The sequence below is a fragment of the Erithacus rubecula genome (genome assembly GCF_903797595.1).
Source record: "Erithacus rubecula genome assembly, chromosome: 3".
Taxonomy (NCBI): domain Eukaryota; kingdom Metazoa; phylum Chordata; class Aves; order Passeriformes; family Muscicapidae; genus Erithacus; species Erithacus rubecula.
In genome coordinates this window covers 19,794,765-19,813,152 of record NC_136689.1, presented here as the reverse complement: position 1 = coordinate 19,813,152, position 18,388 = coordinate 19,794,765, and the positions used below count along the sequence as shown (strand labels likewise).

The following is an 18,388-nucleotide window of genomic DNA, read 5'->3' as shown; positions in this document are numbered from 1 at the left end:
AGGACCAGGGAGAGAATGGGGAGTGGACCAAATAAATTGTTTTCATGACTGCAAATGCCATTTCTCAAGGCAGATGAAGTGAAATTCATAAAGGGAGAGTCAGGTGAGTATTGCAAAAAGCAAAACTATTTATTCCCCCCACCCCCCACCAAGATGTTTTTCCAGTTTTCCATTTTCTCCCTTGAAAGAACAGGTGACCAAATCCATGCATCCATTTCTGTGGTAGTGAAAACCTACTTCTGATCATGGATGCAACATGGAAGGAATGATGTCAACACTCTCAAATGTACAAATTCTACCACAGCCACTTCCTGCAAGTATATATGAATGAGACTTGGCACAAACACAACTGTACAACCAGAACTTTGACAGGCTTTATCCATTCTCCTGCTGAACATACAAACCTATTCGTAGCTCTAGATAGTCATACTGGCAGATATGGTGATGTTCCAAGTGGAAATCCTCGAAAGATATATAAACGGATGAGTTATAGTGAGAGGGATTTTCAATGATCCATTCACAGTTCAGGTTACTTGTGTAGTTTGTGACACCGTCATAACCAGGAGAAGAGAAATTCCCACCTGTGTATGCCATCAGGGTTCCACCACAAACTGCAGAAACAAAATATGTTTTATTTAAAAGTGGTAATAATTCTTGTATGAGGAGAAATCTTTCCCCTCTTCATTTAGGTATGTTCACATCAGAAAGCACATGTGCTGATTAGATCAAAACCTTTTCCATCTTCTTACTTTTTTATAATTTACTTCTGTGGACAAGAGAATTATTGGTAGTGCCCTGGAATTTATTAGCAATTCTTTAAAAACACACATGTAAAGCAAAAAACAATTATTTACAGTATCAAATAAATATTTCAGCAGCACTATCAGCAAAACAAGCATTATTTAATATTTTGATAAAATCTCCCTACAGTTCAGTATTGCTCAGCCCTATTCATTACCTAATTCTAGGCTCAAGAGAAAATTTTTCATGGAAGATATCTTCATGCCACAGTAGGGTGTTTGGGGTGGCAGTTGGAAAATAAATTCTAAAGACTCAAAGCTGTAGTAGTAAGGCTCTGCCAGCTGCCTCTTCTCTGGATGCTGAGCTTGCAGAAGGTAGGTTAGCTGCACTCTTTCACCAGCTACAATAAATTAATTAACCCCTGAGGAACAAGGGAGCACTTGAATGATTCAGTTTGTCTATAGCACTATGCTTTTTAAAACTTTTCATGGAATAAGGCCACTTCATCTCCCACTCAAGACTAAGTACAAAAAATCAATCAGTAGGGACAGCAGGGACTGTGATCCATACAGAGGCATGAGAAGTCCATTGCTCACAGAGATTCTCCATTTTTTAAAATTCTTTCAGCTAATTAAAGATAAATATCCATTTCCATCCAGAGATGAAAGTGAAAAAAGGAATCAGAGATTTTATGAGCCAGTACTCTAGCTATGAAATGACTCACCAGAGACCACTCACTTGAGTAAAAAACATACATTACCTGCATCTTCACTAGAGGTGTATGAGACACTGAAGCCTCTGAATGCACGGGATATATCTGTCACCAAAATGACTTTCATTTTGTTTCCAGTGGATTTCACCTCTGTGCCTGGATTTACCTCCCCACACAGCTTGGCCAGCTGAGGAGAGTTTTGCCCAAAGCCATTATAAACCTGTGGGATTAAAATAAACTCTTTTGACACCAACATACAGTCTTATGAACATCTCCTGTATCATTTAAGAGTGTTTACCATCTTTAATGCAAAATTCACTGATGTTCCTCACAAGGGGTTATTTCTCAAACCTTTCCAAACCTTGGAACAAACTTTCATTGCCTTGAATGGATGAGGCCCTGAAGCAATCATAAAAAAAACCTTTCTTTTATTCTCTCCCTCTCTCCTTTTTCAAACAGAAATTGAATATTTTTTAATTGATAAGAATACTGTATTTTAGCTCAATATTTATATATTCAATCACTTAATAATGCCAGCTACTGATCATATTAATTTCATTTCAAATCACCATCTTTTTTTCCTTGTTAAAGCAAACATCAGCTTTATCAAAAACTTCTCCAACATACTGAGTGCTGGTGGGCATTTCTGATTATTTCAAACATTTCACTTTTTGATGATCCAGAGATATTTTGCTCCTTTTCCTTCATACAACCTTTAGCCTAGGAATTAATTTCCTTCTTTCTACTCTGCAATGCAAGCAAGGCAGAAATGTTTCCCACTGAGACTTGGAATATATTAGAGTACTGAAGGCATAAAAGCTGACAGGAAAAAATTTCCTTTAAGAGATCATTAACTCATAAAAAGCCAGCTCCCAAAGGTTTGTCTAAAGCATCTGTGAAGAAAAACAAGGGAAACATCATCTATAAACCTCAAGGGATGAATAGCTACTCCAGCCCCCCATGCTTGTGCACAGATTGGCTTCTGATCTTCCACAGGTAATTCCTGTGTTTGCACTGCTTATCTGAACAAGTGGGAAGCTAAACTCTAACTCATATTCCTGCAATTTCCTAGAGGAATCATATTTTTGAGGCATTCGTACATCTGACCAGGTCCAGGACTATGTGCCAGGCTTGAATTTTTTGTCACTAATCAGAAATCAAAAATAAACATGATAAAATAATCAGTATCTACCTTTTTTTTTGAGATAGAGAGTGATATACAAGTGAAGTCTCCTGTGGTTTCCCTATCTTTAGTTCAGAGTAGCCATTTGCTACAATCTCTTTTTCTTCTTTTTTAAAATTTGTTTAATTACAGAAGCAGATACTTCCAAAGTCAATAAAACCTGGAACTGACTGATGGATTATTTTTGCACAGAAAAGAGACATTGAAAACTTTCAAAACCCCAAGAATTCTTTTTCCATAATTGATAAAAAAACAACGTCAGTGATTCCTTTAAGTCTTCTTCTCTGCCTGGGCCACAATTTCAAAATGTCCATGCTCCAAAACAAGCAGATGAGTTTAGATGCTCTACAGAGATAACTTTCTCTCATTTATCTGCTTTTCCCAGATTAAATTATGATTTGTCTTAAAACCATATATAGACCTCTAAGTGACTTTTCAGCTTTATTACATCCATTAATTCTCCTTAAAGGGATTAGGAAGAGCAGTTTCTGACTCTGCACCCAATACTCACAGCCACATAATCTGATGAGCAGGTCCAGTGCTCCTCAGTTTTCATGTCATTGAAGGTCAGGGTCACACGTCTGCCTTCTGCCACTGTGATCCTCCATTCACACACTCGGTTATGTGGGTATGGGTTGGGATAGTTGGGTGAGGTAAATGTTCCAACAGGTGCAGTAAGATCCCCACCACATTCTGAAATATCCAAACATGGTACAGTTCTCAGAGTAAAGCATTGCTTATAGAATTATAGCAAAAAAAAAATCAATGTTGTGAGAAAAAGAGATCCTGAGAGGTTGATTTATTGGCCTACCCTGTCCATAGGTTTGTCTAAAGAGCCAAGTTCCTGTCAGTCTTTATCACTCAGTCATAAAAGCAGATGAGCATTAGCTGACCATAGAACTCCTTTTGGTCTAATTGTCAAAATTTCCTTCTCTGAAGAGTTTCAGAAGCCTGGGTGACCCACAAGCTTTGATGCCATATGATACAAGCCTCTCACTGTGACAAGACTGAGACATTTGTGATTTTCAGAGGACTGAGCAGAGCTACACAGAACAAGCAGGGGCTTAAAATGGCTAATGATGAAGGATGCATTTTTCCTATTCTGATTAACAGAGGTAGAGAATAAGCTTTTAGGTATTTTAAGCAACACTTTTCAGTACAGTTCTTTTTGCTTTTTTATCTTTGTTATAAAATGAAACTGTGCTCTGACGGAAGAAACACTGAAGGTCTTGTATACAGAATGCATTTTTTTAAAACTTAAGATAGAATTTTACCAGCTTACCTATTTCCTTTTAAAATAGAGTGATATTGTTTAATGGTGTGTAGTGGAAGTCCCTTTCCTCACACTCAGAGATTCTGCAGAATAGTCAGATCTCTGTATCCACCTGCATTATAGTTTTTTGGTAATAGAGTTTCTCTTCTAAGTTTGCATAATAGAATCCTAGGAGTGGAATAACATTCTTTTGGAGTTTGTTTCCTCCTCTCTTGTTTTATTGCAGAATCAAACATGAAGAAAGCTTTCAGCTGAACTTTTAAATGAGCTGGAAGGAGTCAAGAAGGGTTGGGAGGAGATTTTTCAACATGACTGTTGTAAAGAATTTCTAAAAAAGTAGCCATGTTTTGGTGGGACAAGCATTGCATGGACATTGAAGACTGTGACAGAAGTGTGAAGCAGGAGTAGGTCTGTGTCCTCAATCCTGATTAGAGCAGATCTTTGAAGTCACTGTGCTCAGGAAAAGGAGCAATGGGCATTAATTGAAATATGAAATTTTACCTGAACATATGAAAACACTTTTCCCTGTGAGGGTCACTGAATACCAGAATAAGTTGATCTTGCTCATCAAGAGGGATATGGGAAGGGTATCCCTTGACTGATTGTTGAAGAATAAAGGTGTGAAAGAATGTGCTTCCTTGTGCCACTGATGGCAACATCCAATATAGCAGATTGCTTGCTTCACCGTTTCAGCTCAGCTAAGTTGTTGCCAAGAGCTCTATTCAGACTTCTCCCAAGCTTAAATTTAAAAGCAAATCCACACCACTCCAAGAGCAAAAAGAACAAGTGATCTACAATACATGCTATTTAGTGCAATTATGGTCTGTGGTATTAGGTGCTTCCTGAGAGTGTATTTCAACCTTACAAATCCAACCTTCAGTACTGGAATCAAAGCGCAGTCTGAATCCCCGGGCGTTGACTGATCCATCAGTGACAAACTTGACATAAGCAAAACTGTCAGAGGTGTCCACAGCATTTGGGAGAGTATTACCACAGTACCTGCCCAGCAAATTTCCTGCAAAAATCACACAGAAAAAGAGAAATTAATATCAATATATTATTTATATTAATATTTATATTGAAGGGTCGCTTTCCAATTTAACTGGATGGGCAGGAGAAAACTAGTGGAATCAAGTTATTGCTGGCAAATTGGTTTTTTTGCCTACTTTGCATCAGCAAGCAAGGCAGACATAAGCAAATACTGTATATTGAAAAGGCTCACTTTGTACTCAAAGGAAAATGCTTTCAGGAACCTCAGGTGAGGTTCCATTGTAGCACTAGGGAGGGGAAGGCAAACACTGAAACAGTTCTCAGACCAGAAGCGTTGAACTCTCGGATCTCCACGAAGTCATTTGTGCACTCGGAAGAGTTTTGGATATCTAGGCCTTCTAGTCTGATGGTAAGGTAGTGGCCCCTGGGACCCTGCAGAAACCATTCACACAGCAGGTTGTCTTGATAATGAAGGTCAGGATACCCTTTGCTTTCGATGATACCAGCTTGTCCTATCACTGTCCCACCACAGGGAGCTGCAAAAGGAAGAATTTTATTTGGTTGACTAAAGAACCTCTGAAAGATGATCTTTGTCCTAAGCAAGACTTAAAAGTAAGGTACAATTGACTTGTTCTCTAGCTGTGGTAATAAGACAGGAATTGCCTTCCAATTAAAAATCTTCCATGGTTTTAATCTAACTCAATCAGTCCTGATTGCTGTTTTGCTTTGTTTTGTTTTTTTCATATCCCCCACCACACCCTGCCACGGCAAACATGCCTTCCTCTCTTTCATATCTCTCATAATTTGAATAAACTCACAGTTTTCAATCTAATCTCTATCTATGTCCACATTTACCAGAAAACCTTGCAAAGATGTAACAGGTAAATTAAAAAGATACGAAACTTGCTAAGTGGATCTCAATTTTTTTGGGAGACAAATGCTGACATCTGGTTTGGGTCAACAGTTATAGTTCAGAGTCCTTTTTCTTTTCACTCCTTGTGATGCCTTAGTAACTAATACCTGCACAGTGTGTAAAACAGCTATTATTTTTTAATTCTCTCTCTCTCTCTCTCTCTGAACACTCATTTGTCTGCAGTATCTGCAAACATAAATTTTTAGTAGTAAGGCACAGAGTAACATGGTACATGGTGTGATTCTTGGGGTGGTCATGTGTAGGTCCAAGAGTTGTTAGTGTTTTGCTTCAGGATGACTGGCATTCAGCTAAGACACTGTAGATCTGTTATGGTTAAATGTACATTATGGCTTCATATACTACAAATATATGTATACATGCAAGTTTCTTCAGTTTTCACATTCAGAAATATGACAGCACTCTATTTTGGCTTTAGTGTTTCAGATCTAATGCAATGAGCAAAACTCTGTATAAAACAATATAGTTCACTACTTTGCCTTTGAGAAATTAACAGTCCTAGATTTCCTGTATAAGTGATACTACCATAATGGCTGTTATTCTTTGAAGATTATTAACATTATCAAACCTAAAAAAGTAGTATAGTTCTGAATTTGATCAAGGACTAAATTTTCTTGAATTTAAATTTTTTCTAGGGCTTTCTAACTCTGTTTTTGCAGCTTGAGAACAGGTAACTAAAGTATTTCTTTCCCAGATGACTAATAATGGTTCCCACAGCTCATTCCTTTCCCAGTCCATTATTATGCTGCTCCTGTTTGTCTAGTATCTTTATTATTGATTGATTTTCATTTCATTTACATAGAAATGCTCCTAATTTGTTGTACTGCCAGTTCTCAGCTGATCTTCACATTCCCCTTCAGAACCCTGCTCATGAAAGTGACACTAAGTTTGCAATTCTGAAAATCAAACCATGTTACATTACTTTATCCACACTGACCTTTTTTCTACTGCTCCTTTGACAACTGGTTTTGACAAGTAGTAGTTGTTTCTTCTGCTGCTGGCCTATGAGCTCTTTCCTGTTAATATTTCCCTAATTTTCAGCTCTTCCTAGGTGCAGAACATGCTGATATTCTGATGCCTTAGCTCTAACACTAACTGAAAGAGGCATGCTCCTGTCAGCCCACCCCACAGCTCTGATTTAAGCCCTATTACAAAAGTCTAACACTTGAGACCAAAATCATCTTTAAAATCATAGAAACAGACAAATGAAAGCATTACCAATGGAGTATTTAGCATTGAATCCCACGTGTGTGGAGCTGCTGTCAGACCTGAACCTGAGGTACATGACAGCTCCTGAGGATCTCTGTGAGCCTGGCATCAAAGCCCCACAGAGCCTGGCAATGAGGGGGGCACTGGAGTCAGCCCCGCTGCGCAGCTCCAGGAAACTGGAAGTGCAGCTGGAAGAGAGACAAGTTTTGTTTTCAGTGTATGGCAGTAGTGGTTCAAAATCATTCCAGCATGTGCATAAAGTCATGAAGCTGTAGTGAATTAGATTGGTTTCCATGCAGTGTGATGAGGATAGAATCAACAAGATCATAATCCATTTCAGTTATTTAATAATTGAATCAAAAGAAGTGCGAGAAATGTTGAGAAAGACTCATCTAAAACTCAGTCTATGATCAGATCAGATCTGAGAGGAGCACATTCTGGTAGGGATATGAACAGCACTGGCAAAGTAGTTGTGGTTATCTTAAATACATTTTTGGCAGGATTCAGATTCAGCAGATATTCCCTATTAAGTCTCACTGAGAAGTGTTGAATTAAGGGACAAAAAGAAGATAGATTATGAGAAGAAAAAATTCACTTCTGGGGTCTAAATAGGTGGGCATACAAAGATCCAAAATATCGCAACTATAAGTTTTGCCTTCAGAATTATGCATTGTCCTGGAAGTCAGAAAGGACACCTTTGGGATTCTCCATCCTTCATTATTTTTCCTGGACATGGTTTCACAGGCTCACCTTTGCCTTACAGTGGCCCAGCCCCTATCAATGAAGCTACATCAGCTGGAAAATAGCTAGCCTTGTTTTATGCTTCAGGCAGGGAGAGCAAAATGTGCAGACCCATTGCAAACTAGCCACCAGGCAATGGAGGAGGAAGGCAAAGTGTCATGGTGGCAAACCCTTGGCTGTAAAAGCACCCAAGAGTCCAAATTACTGAAAACCTGAATGTGAAAGCACTACTGGCACAGATTTTACAGAAAGCACCTTTCCATCCTGGATGTTTCCACTTTTTCTCTCATACTAATTTCTGTTATGCATTGCAACATCCTAGGAATGTAAACCAGTGACCTGATAGCTCCAGTGATCTCTCCAAAATTTCTGATCCCCATTTGATTTTAAGTATAGAAGTGTTTGTTCTCTGGGAGGAACTAGAGAAAGTAACAGAGAAAGAAAAATCAGAATGGAGTCTCTGAAGAAAAATAGGCAAAATAATGTGGATGGATACTTTGGTGAAGGTTCAATGTAGAACTGATCTTCAAATTGCAGCTCTACTGCATGTCCATTGGGAGCAGTTATGGTCCAGACACAGTCAGCATGTGGAGGGTAATTGCTTGGATAGTTGGGGGAAGATGTGTATCCACTGGGGTTGAAATCATTGATATAAATGTTCCCTCCGCAGGCTGGGAAGAAAAGATTGTTAATAAAAAACAGCATGAAAAGGAAATGGGTGAGGCATAAAAAATATTACTTTTCACTATATTCCAACACAGTTTCCTTTTGTTGTCATACAGTCACATCAAAAAACAAATGCATTTTATTGTTCACTATGGGAAAACATTTTAATGGAGTAGAATCTTATATCCCTGTGCTCCTGCTTACCTAGTCCTCATTTCCAAATGTTCAGAGTCCTGGATTAAACTGCAATTACTTCTTGCTTTGATTGCTTATAAAACAAGCAGAAAACGTATTTCTTGCCTTGTTCCTATGCCAATTCCCAAGAGCTAGGAAGTCCACAATATTTCCAGACCCATCAATATTTCTATGAATCATTCCCAACTTCTACTTACCAAGAACTGTCTGTTTGAGATAATAATGAATGTGTGAGGAATGCCAGTCAGAGCAAACATGAAGGTTTGTTGAGGTCCTTTACCTGACAAAAATACCTTTATTTTGACCAGAGCCTTTCTGTCCCCAGTCCCCTCTATATTCTGCAATTCTGGCAATACTGGTTTAACCTGGGGCTTTGCTCAAGTCCATAAACTGAAGTGGTAGAAATGCTGTTGTACAGCTTCACCTATTCCCCTCATGAATTCTGTGAAGTAATGCTAATTCTTTGGGGCAGCAGGGAAAACAGGCAGAAATCTAGCACTTAAAGATTAGAACTGATTGACAGGTTGCCTTAGTTGTTTAGATATACTGTTTAACAGGTCTCCAAGTGTGCCAAGTGGTGTCTGCTATGAACACAGTGGGATAACTGCAAATGCCAAGTTTGTGTTTTCCTCCTGGGACCTGAATCTCCATTCTGTTCATTCTTTCAAAGAAGTTGGCTTTGGCAATTAATGTTATTTTTTCAGCTGGGAGTAAAACATGTGAGAAATGTTGCCACCTTTTTAGACACACTACCCTGAAAAGTTCCTAACTTCATTTAGCTCTTGCACTGGGTACTAAATGTTCAAAATAAAATTCTTGTTTCCAGAAGATTTTTCCCTTTCCTGTATGAATTTTTAAAATCTCTTCCTAATGGTAGATGCCAATTCTCTACTAAATAACCTTTTTTTTCTTTTTTTTTTTTTTTTTTTTTTTTTTTTTTAAATCTTTATTTTAATATCTTCAGGTTCTGTGACCTAAGCCTGACACGCTTTAAAAAGGAGAAATCTGAGTGTCAGATTAGAAGTTATACATTACAGGACATTTTTGCAGACATCTGATTTTACCAAGGTTGGGACTTAGAACAAAAACATCCTTTAAGAGGACAAACTCCAAGTTACATATGTATAAGTTGCAGAATTTAAGTGTGTTAGCTAGACTTACCTAGACTCTTAGCCTCATATCTCAGTTTGAACCCTTGGCCCTCATTGCTGCTGTCAGAAGTGAAGTGGACAAAGAGCTGGTTGTCTGTGGTGTACATGGTAGGGATGGGGCTGCTCCCACAAAACCGTCCATGCCCTCTTGCAGACACCAAAGGTGGGGCAGCATTATCTAACCCATTCTTCAGCTAAAACAGAAATTGATAATGTTACTCCAGCAAACAGCCCTGGAATGTAAACTCTGTGCACACACCATCTTATTGCTTCCAGCAACAGGGGAAATTAATATACTAGTGATTAATTAATGTACATTAATAAAAAGAGATAGAGAGAACTGTCATCTTTGGTATTTCCCTTTGGTGTTTGCACACCATTACATCTTGAGCTGCTTTACTGACACTTAAATCTGTAAGATTTAGTAGCTTTAATAGCTTTGAGGATTTGGTGACTCAGCCAATAACCTCACCTCTACATAATCTCCAAGGATGCAGGAAGTATCCTCACTCCTAATCTGGAAAGGCTGCTCAAAATGAACAGCAATGATAAATCCAGTGGTTACCACTACATGCCAGGAACAATTTAGATTAGGAGAATAGTTTTGAGGGTAGTTGGGGGATGTTATCACACCAGTGCTTGTGTGCAAATAACCTCCACAACCTGAAAAAAAAAAAAAAAAAGATAAAAGTTGAAGCAAAGAGAAAAACTCGAAAGCATCAGATATCCAGCTATTCCTTTTGAGAAAAACTCTCTCCTAGAAGATGTGATGGGTTAAAATAAAAAAAAGAAAGGAGTTGAAAGGAGTGTATGAAGAACTGGTGGGCACATAGCAATGCACATGATGAATGATCTCCAAAAATGGAAGCTTATAGATTTCAAGATGACACACACCAAAATTCCTGACCATGAGACTGTTCCCAGCCTTAGCAGATGAATGAGCAGGCAGCAATGTCAAGGATCTCCATGGCATGAGCTTATCATTACCCTGTCTGAGGTCATTGCTTCTAGCCTTAACCAAAACACTGCCTCCTACTCCAGCTGCCAGTCACAAAAACTCCCCTGATTGTCACTGTTGCCCTAACACTTTCTTGGTGCCTCAGCCCATTCAGGAATCTGTCATCATTCCTAAATTCATGTGGGAGGACTGTTGCTAGAAATTGCTGGCATTCCTGCTAGAATTTATACAGCTTTCTGCATTTTTCTTTTTCTGCTTTGAGTCATTTATTTCCTTCTCTTAGCTGAGCATTTTTTCACCCTTCAGCTGAGCTGTTATAAACTTAGGCATACACTTTTCTTCCTTCTGAGAAGTGACTGGTCAGGCTGAATCATGCTTTGCTGCATTATATTGCTAGGCAGATAGCAAATTTTACCTTTGCAGAGTCAGATATTTATTAACACATATTCATGAGAGGTGTATGTGATTAATTAAATTATAGACAGCTCTTAACAATGCCTGAGTTTCTTAGCCCATTGTTAGCAGCAAGGCAGACATTTATCTGGAAGAGAAGAGAAACAAGTCTTACTTTTGTGATAAGAGGCATTAAACCCAGCTCCAGTGACACTTGCATCTGATGTGAAGTGGATGAACATTGCATCTCCAGTTGATCTTATTGGCCCAGGAGGTTCTCGTCCACACACAGTAGCCAGTACTGGGGAAAGACTATTGTCTCCTGAGATGAAAAGAACACATTAGTTTAACACTGAATCAGTGCACATCTGCCTGTTTGTTGCTGTGACTCACACTTTCAGGAAGGTGCTTACAAGACCTTTAACCCCTTACAGGTTTAGAAATATTTTTATAGACACCAAATATTTTGCTATAATTTGCTAATTTTATTTTAAGTAGCAGAATGTCTCAGATTAGAGGAAGAGTGCTGTTCCCATTGCTATCTACATTCCTTAAGCTCAGTGGAGATAAGAATTTGGGGCATTTGGACCTTGGGTCTCTACTGCATCCTGTCAGGGTAGGGCAAGATTGGCTTCTCACCATCTTTGATAATAAGTTTGTCATAGTTGCATGAGCTGTGAGATTCTATGTCTAGTGTCAGGATATTGAATTCCACAGTGGATCCAGGAGCTCTGATTAGCCACATACACTCCTCAAGGTTTCTGTAATTCATTGGCCAGTTTGGTGAGAAGAGGAATGAAGGTGTTTCTTCAGCTGTTACAGCCCCTCCACATGCACCTGTCATGGACAAGAAGACAAAAAATAAAGCATTCTCTTTTTAAACCCTCATGTAACATAAGATGACAGTCCTATAATAAAGCTCAACAAGGGCACAGTGATGATGTGTGTAGTTACAGTAATGCAGGAATTCTTCAACTTCTGTTTGGATTGGAAGTATAAAACTTGAAAATCCTCATCCACAAGGATGTTCATGTGCCACCTGCTGCAGCAATGATGTGACATATTTTACCTTGAGGAATATCTAACAAAATATCTAAGAGCATTTACCACAGTTTAACATAAGTTATTGTGAATGTTTCATATCACAATGGCCAATGATTTAGAATAGTTTTTCAAGAGGGATAATTTTTCATGAAAGCATAACAAATGTTTAGATTTAGTTAAATATCTTTGTAAAGAAAAATGGTCCTCTAGCAACATGCTTATTTTTAGAACACTGTAAATTACTATATCTAAGGGTCTCTTGAAATTGTTTTTAAAAGATAGTAAAATGCTTCATTAAAATGTCACTGAAAGCTTTCCCTCATTAATAACTCATGCTCTCCCTAGTGGGGAAGCTGGTTTGGAATTCTTTAAGTAAAGTTGAGTGTATCACTGGCTGTATCACTTGTAACTGTGCAACTTACTGAAAACCCACCTCTAGCAATGGTCTGTGAAACAGCAGAAGCATCCACTGCATACCACTCCAAAAGAAAGCCTTTTCCAGCCACAGATGAGTCTGACTGGAACTGGATTGTCATTGAACTGCCAGAGGATTCAAAAGAAGCAGGGGCTGCACCACAGTAGGTTGCAATAAGACGAGAATGAACTGTGGGCCCATCATACACCTGCAGAGAGAAGAACAGTGCTGATCCACACAGAGCCAGGTTTTCATCTGCCCCATACTTGGACAATTTCCAAGGAGAAAATTACACTCTTTAAATAAGGGATCATTCAACAAAACCAAGTTAGAAAGAAACCTCTCATAAAAAGGGAACAAAATCTCCCTTTCCTTTATATGCTGTTAAAAGTGAAGCTTTCACAGAAAAAGGATCTGAATGGAAGTCATCAAATTCACCTCATTCCCTATCACAAAGCTGTTCTTTGGGGACATAGAATGACATCCCATTTTACAAAAAGTCCACAGGTACAATTTTTTCCTTGATGGGAAAAAAAACTCAACCATGATATGCAGGGACAAGAAAAGTAATTACTTTTCTTTTTTCCTTTATCTTTTCCCCCCACTGAGGAGCACATGTATTTTGAGTTCTATCAGATAAATATGCAGAAATTTTTTTTTCATGGTATGTATTTATAACCCAAAATCTTGTCTGGTTACAAGATGTGTCTCCTTTGTCACCTTTCAAGCTTATCCTGTTCTTCTCAACTGCCACCCAGTAAAAAGGTACAGTAGAGAAAGCTTGGAATTATTACATTAACATGACATTAGTGATTTGATCCTTGAGTCAGGTTAAAGGTCAGGCTGATTTACACTCAATAAATGTCTAGCTGGTTTAAGAAATTAATTTTGCTTTTAGAGGGACAAAGAAAGGCAAGTTGAGTTAGGAGAAAAAATACTTTCTATATATGACATGAGATGAAATAAAAAGTTTTATTTCCTTTTTGAACTAATATTACATTTGATTATCAGTAAATTAATAATTTAAATTAATAATGAACCAAAAATACTGAACTAGTATTAATTTTCTCAAATATAAAAAGGAAAGATAATTGATTAAATTTTACTGCTAATTAAAAAAAGAAACCAAGAAGATATTTACCTTATTTAAGTGGTTATGTTAGTTAAACTCAGAAAGAAGTTCTGTTCTCTATTGTTTATTTTGCTTAGCACCATGAGTACTGTATTGAAGAAGCCCCTCATTATTGCTGGGGGGGTTGGACTACATGACCTGTAAAAGGCCCCTTCCAACTCCAAACTATTCCACTATTCTGTATTTTAACCTGGCTAGACTGTATTACAGGGGGGTATAGAAAACCAATCAAACTGGAAGAAAGAGGCACCTTTCTACTGCCAGCAGCCAAGAGAGCAAAGAAGGAGCAAGTAAACAATCGTTCCTTGTAGGATTTTAAAGTAACTTTATTTTTAGAAGCATCAAGATGTTACTATCACTGTTGTCCTTAACTGAACCAGCAGGAAGCAAATTTCAGTCTGGTATCTGACCTGAAATTCTTGAACAGTAATATTCAGGATTGTACCATTGCAGATGTATTTTTAGTAAATCTCAAACTTACAGATTGGAAATATCTGTTAGGGAGCCAAAGAGTATGTAACTCTTCCTATAAATAGGAAATTTAATTACTGAATTTCTGAAAGGACAACACAGCAAAACCAATAATTCACACCAGATCCCCAGAAATGCTCCCCATTAATCTTGCAGGTTTCTCTATTGATCCATTTTCCTAAAGCTGACTGAAATAAAATAACTTCTGAGAATGAAGTCACCTTTAGGCTGTCGTAGGGGCAGTTGGGATGGTTCTCAATGTCCATCTGCAGGATCCGGCTGTGGATAACCTGGGAAGCATTGACACTGATCCTCCACTGGTAATTGGAGTTGGGAGGATAACTTCTGGGCCACTGTGGTGAAGCTATTTGTCCTCTGTCTCCCACAATGTCATTTCCATACACTGAAAAAAGAGAAAGAGACAACTAATGCCTCTAATTCACCTAAAGCAAAATAATCACTGGAGTGCCTATCTGGCTTAATTTACTTAGGCCTAGACAGTGCTCTAAGGTTGTAAGACATGTCCCAGACAGTTCTAAGATGCACATCTAATTATTTTCTTGTTTTGAGAGATGCAGTGTTCCCTTTTCTGATGGAAATTACCCATTTGAGGCATGTGTGTCTACGTGTAGGAGAAACAGGAAGACAGCCCATCAAAACTCTGCCCTGACTCTGACTACTTTGTGTCCATTTCTACCCAAAAGCATTGAAGATTTTTTTTTTTTAAATATATGTGTGTGTTCTGGTGAGAAATGGTTCTGACTTCATTGAGGTCTGAACTATCGATAATTCATTTTGAAAAGGAGTAAATCCCAAAAGAAGGAAAATTATTAGAAGTTTAGCTTGCATAATCAAAATGGCTGTGGATGTTTGGCTTCAGCAGTCTGTTCATGCAGCAAGTCAGACTGATTCTGGCAGTGGTCCCTTGAAATTTTGGATCTATAAATTGGCATAATTTCCTTTTTTCTAATTTCGCTCCCTGGTTGATAGAATCTAGATCCAAACCAGAAGATTGACACTGTCACACTCAAAAAGCAAAATGGAAAGCTGGGAAAGAAATACTTTTTTCTTGATTTGCCAACTGCCTAATAAATATGTTATACTTACATGCAAACGAATTCTCTTCTGGCATGTTTAACAGCATCTCTTTACATTCAGCAGATATTTTACAAAATACTTTTAAAGTGAATTAATAGACCTTTTAATATCAGCAAATATTTTCTAATAGACTTTAGAGGGCAAAACAATCACTTCTTAGAATAATTTCAGAAGTACTATGAAAGAACAATAGTTTTTAAACAAATTACATCTACTTACAGTGAGAGAAGGTGGCCCTGAAGCCAACATTTGTGCCTGAGCTGTCTGAGACAAATCTGACCCACAGGATATGTCCCACAGTGGATGTGTAATTGGAAGGCAAGGAGCTCCCACAGAATCGTCCTGCCAGCCTGCCTGTGTTGTTCCCTTCACGAATCTCCAGGTAATCCTTGGTGCAGCTCCTGCTCTCCTCCATCTGAAATGCTCTGTTTCAATAGCAGTAGAAGAGCATTAGCATGCATATGACTGAGTGTCAGAGTGTGGCCTGCCAGGCCATTCATCCCACTGTAGATGATATCCTACTGCAAGAGTTAAGAAAAGGGCAGAAACAAAACCCTCAGCACCAGTCAAAGCCATCAATACAGGGCACTCACTTTCCAGACCCTTATTTAGAGTTACACATCTTAAAGAGTTCTCAAATCCTTTTAAAATTTCTTGGTTCTCCAAGAACAACATGAAACTCACAAAATCCTGAGATATAATCCAGATTTTTAATGTAAATCCAGTGCTGGGTGCAGAGAATATTTTAGCCCCTTCATATGTGTATTATTTCAGCACACTATGTGGTGAGAAAATAATTGCTAACTTAGTTGTAGTTAACATCTCAGAGGTCAGAAATCTCATAGCAGTTTCTCTAGAATTATAAAACATTACTGTTTCTCTGACCTCTGACTTTTGCATATCTGGGTATGCAAAATTGTAACAAGGATTGTTATCACCTCCTCTTAACTACTTTTTACCATAGAAAAGAAATGAGATAAAGTAATCAAATTATAAATTCTTAATTATTGCACCAAGTTGAATGCTAAATATATTCTAAGAATCATCTGTTATTCTAAGTGAATTGCTTTCATACAGACCAACATGGCTTTCAGAAGCAGGCTATGAATGTAGAGCAAAGATTCCAGAGTGCCTCCAATAACCAATGCCTTAAATGCTCATACTTTCTGATACTCTGGTAACAACTTCTTCCTTCCAGACTTGAATATAGCCATATGTGTTCAGCATACCATGCTGTGAAATGGTTCCAACCACTCATATGGATATACTTCAGAACAATTTAAAGCTAACCCTCACATTGCAAGATAGGCATTTCAGTTCAGACTGAGCTGAAGAAAATTAATGCCTCATGCCAACAAAACTTCATAACCCCCTAACATTACAGGAAATAAAACAAACAGTGCTTTCTAACACAATTACTCCATGTTTTCCAGTATTTTCAGCCTGCTTTTCAGCTAAGTGTAACTGAAAAGAAAAGAATTAACATCTACTCAGTGTCACTTTATATAAGTGAATGTTCCACTGAAAGTTTCTGCTTCACACTAGAATTTTGGGTTGTTTCTGAAAAGGTAGTGCTTATTTTGTAGCATTTTGAAAAATGTTTTCAAGCTTTTGGAAAAGATATTGGAAAGCGTTTCCAGGCTGTAGTGCTTTTTCTCTGCTCCAGTGAGTAGTGGAGGAATAGAATGTCCTTTTCATTGCATTAGTGAATCAGCACATGCCTAACAAGTTGTGCCTTATGCAGTCAATGTGTTACCAGAAAAATTTTCCTTTTGTTCTGATTAACTGCAAATGCAGCCTTCCGAATTAGTTTTCTTTTCCTGCTCATTCTTGGCAAGCTTTGCTAAAGGTCAGTGCTCTCTTTCTTGGCAGCAGCCACTGTTTGGTGCCCGGAAAGAGGGAGGCTCAGAAATCTACTTCATGGGTAAAGAACGACCTAACAGCTCTGGTAAAGGACTCCACATTATTCTCCACATGACTTCTCTGTCAGAAGTGTTCAAATAAAGGTAGTTTACTGAAGGGAAAACAAAATTCTATCACGTATTCTTCTGATTCCTGTTGTAGTAGCTTCTCTGCTTTAACTGCTGGATAAATTTTGAAGAGTTTATCATCAATTTTAGAATCTCAGAATAGAATCATAGAATGTTTTGAGTTGGAAGGGACCATAAAAATCAAGTAGTTCCAAACCCCCTATCATGGACAGGGGTACCTTCTACAAGACCATATTGCCCAAATCCCCATCTAGTCTGGCCTTGAACACTGTCAGGTTTGGGGCATCCACAACTTCTCTAGGCAACCTGTTCCAGACCCTCATCACTCCCACAGTAAAGAATTTCTTTCTAATGTCTAATCCAAACCTGTATATTTTTGGATTGAACCTATTGCCCCTTGCCCTGAAGAGTCTCTCTCCACCTTCCCTGTATGCCCCCTTCAGGTACTGGAAGGTTGCTAAGAGGTCTCCACACAGTCTTCTCTTCTCTAGCCTGAAGAGCCCAAACTTTCTCAGCCCTTTCTCAGCCTGTGTTCACAAGGGAGGTGCTCCTGTCCCCTTTACACCTGCATGGCTTCCATATCTTTCTTACACTGGGGACAACACAACAATATGCATTGTTCCAGGTGGGATCTCACAAGAGCAGAAGAGAGGGGCAGAATCCTCCCTAGACCTGCTAGGCACACTCCTTTGGGTGTAGCCCAGGACTCCTTTGGCTTTCTGGGCTGTGAGTGCACACTGCTGCCTCATGTTGAGTTTTTCATCAACCATCACCCCCAAGTCCTTCTTTATGGGGCTTTTCTCAATCACTTCTCTGCCCAACCTGTGGGCATATCTGGGATTGCCCTGACCCAGATGAAGGACCTGGCACTTGACTTTGCTGAATTTCATGAGGTTTGCCTCAGCCCACCTCACAAATGCATCAAGATCCCTCCAGAGGCATAACCCTACAATGTGTGGAATATCTGGTCCCTTTATATTACTCAGCTATATAATAAACACTAAAATAAATCTTTATATTGTAGGAATTTCCTTTGTAAAGAAAAGGCAGAGTGATGCTAAATTTCCTCTTCTTGTTTATGAGTAAGAACTGGC

At 38.5% G+C, this 18,388-nt stretch overlaps 1 protein-coding gene across 1 annotated transcript in view; it reads right to left on the bottom strand.

Annotated features, from left to right (window-relative positions):
- CUBN (cubilin) overlaps nt 1–18,388 on the bottom strand; it is a gene marked incomplete at its 5' end in the record, with an annotated part of 139,034 nt that overhangs the window by 37,542 nt on the left and 83,104 nt on the right. Inside the window, 14 exons of the mRNA XM_079301094.1 lie at nt 405–611; nt 1,502–1,673; nt 3,148–3,329; nt 4,784–4,924; nt 5,226–5,435; nt 7,049–7,227; nt 8,277–8,451; nt 9,803–9,986; nt 10,265–10,455; nt 11,319–11,465; nt 11,783–11,980; nt 12,621–12,810; nt 14,427–14,608; nt 15,523–15,728. Coding sequence (XP_079157220.1) covers nt 405–611; nt 1,502–1,673; nt 3,148–3,329; nt 4,784–4,924; nt 5,226–5,435; nt 7,049–7,227; nt 8,277–8,451; nt 9,803–9,986; nt 10,265–10,455; nt 11,319–11,465; nt 11,783–11,980; nt 12,621–12,810; nt 14,427–14,608; nt 15,523–15,728 — 2,564 coding nt within the window. The remainder of the gene's footprint in view (nt 1–404; nt 612–1,501; nt 1,674–3,147; nt 3,330–4,783; nt 4,925–5,225; nt 5,436–7,048; nt 7,228–8,276; nt 8,452–9,802; nt 9,987–10,264; nt 10,456–11,318; nt 11,466–11,782; nt 11,981–12,620; nt 12,811–14,426; nt 14,609–15,522; nt 15,729–18,388) is intronic.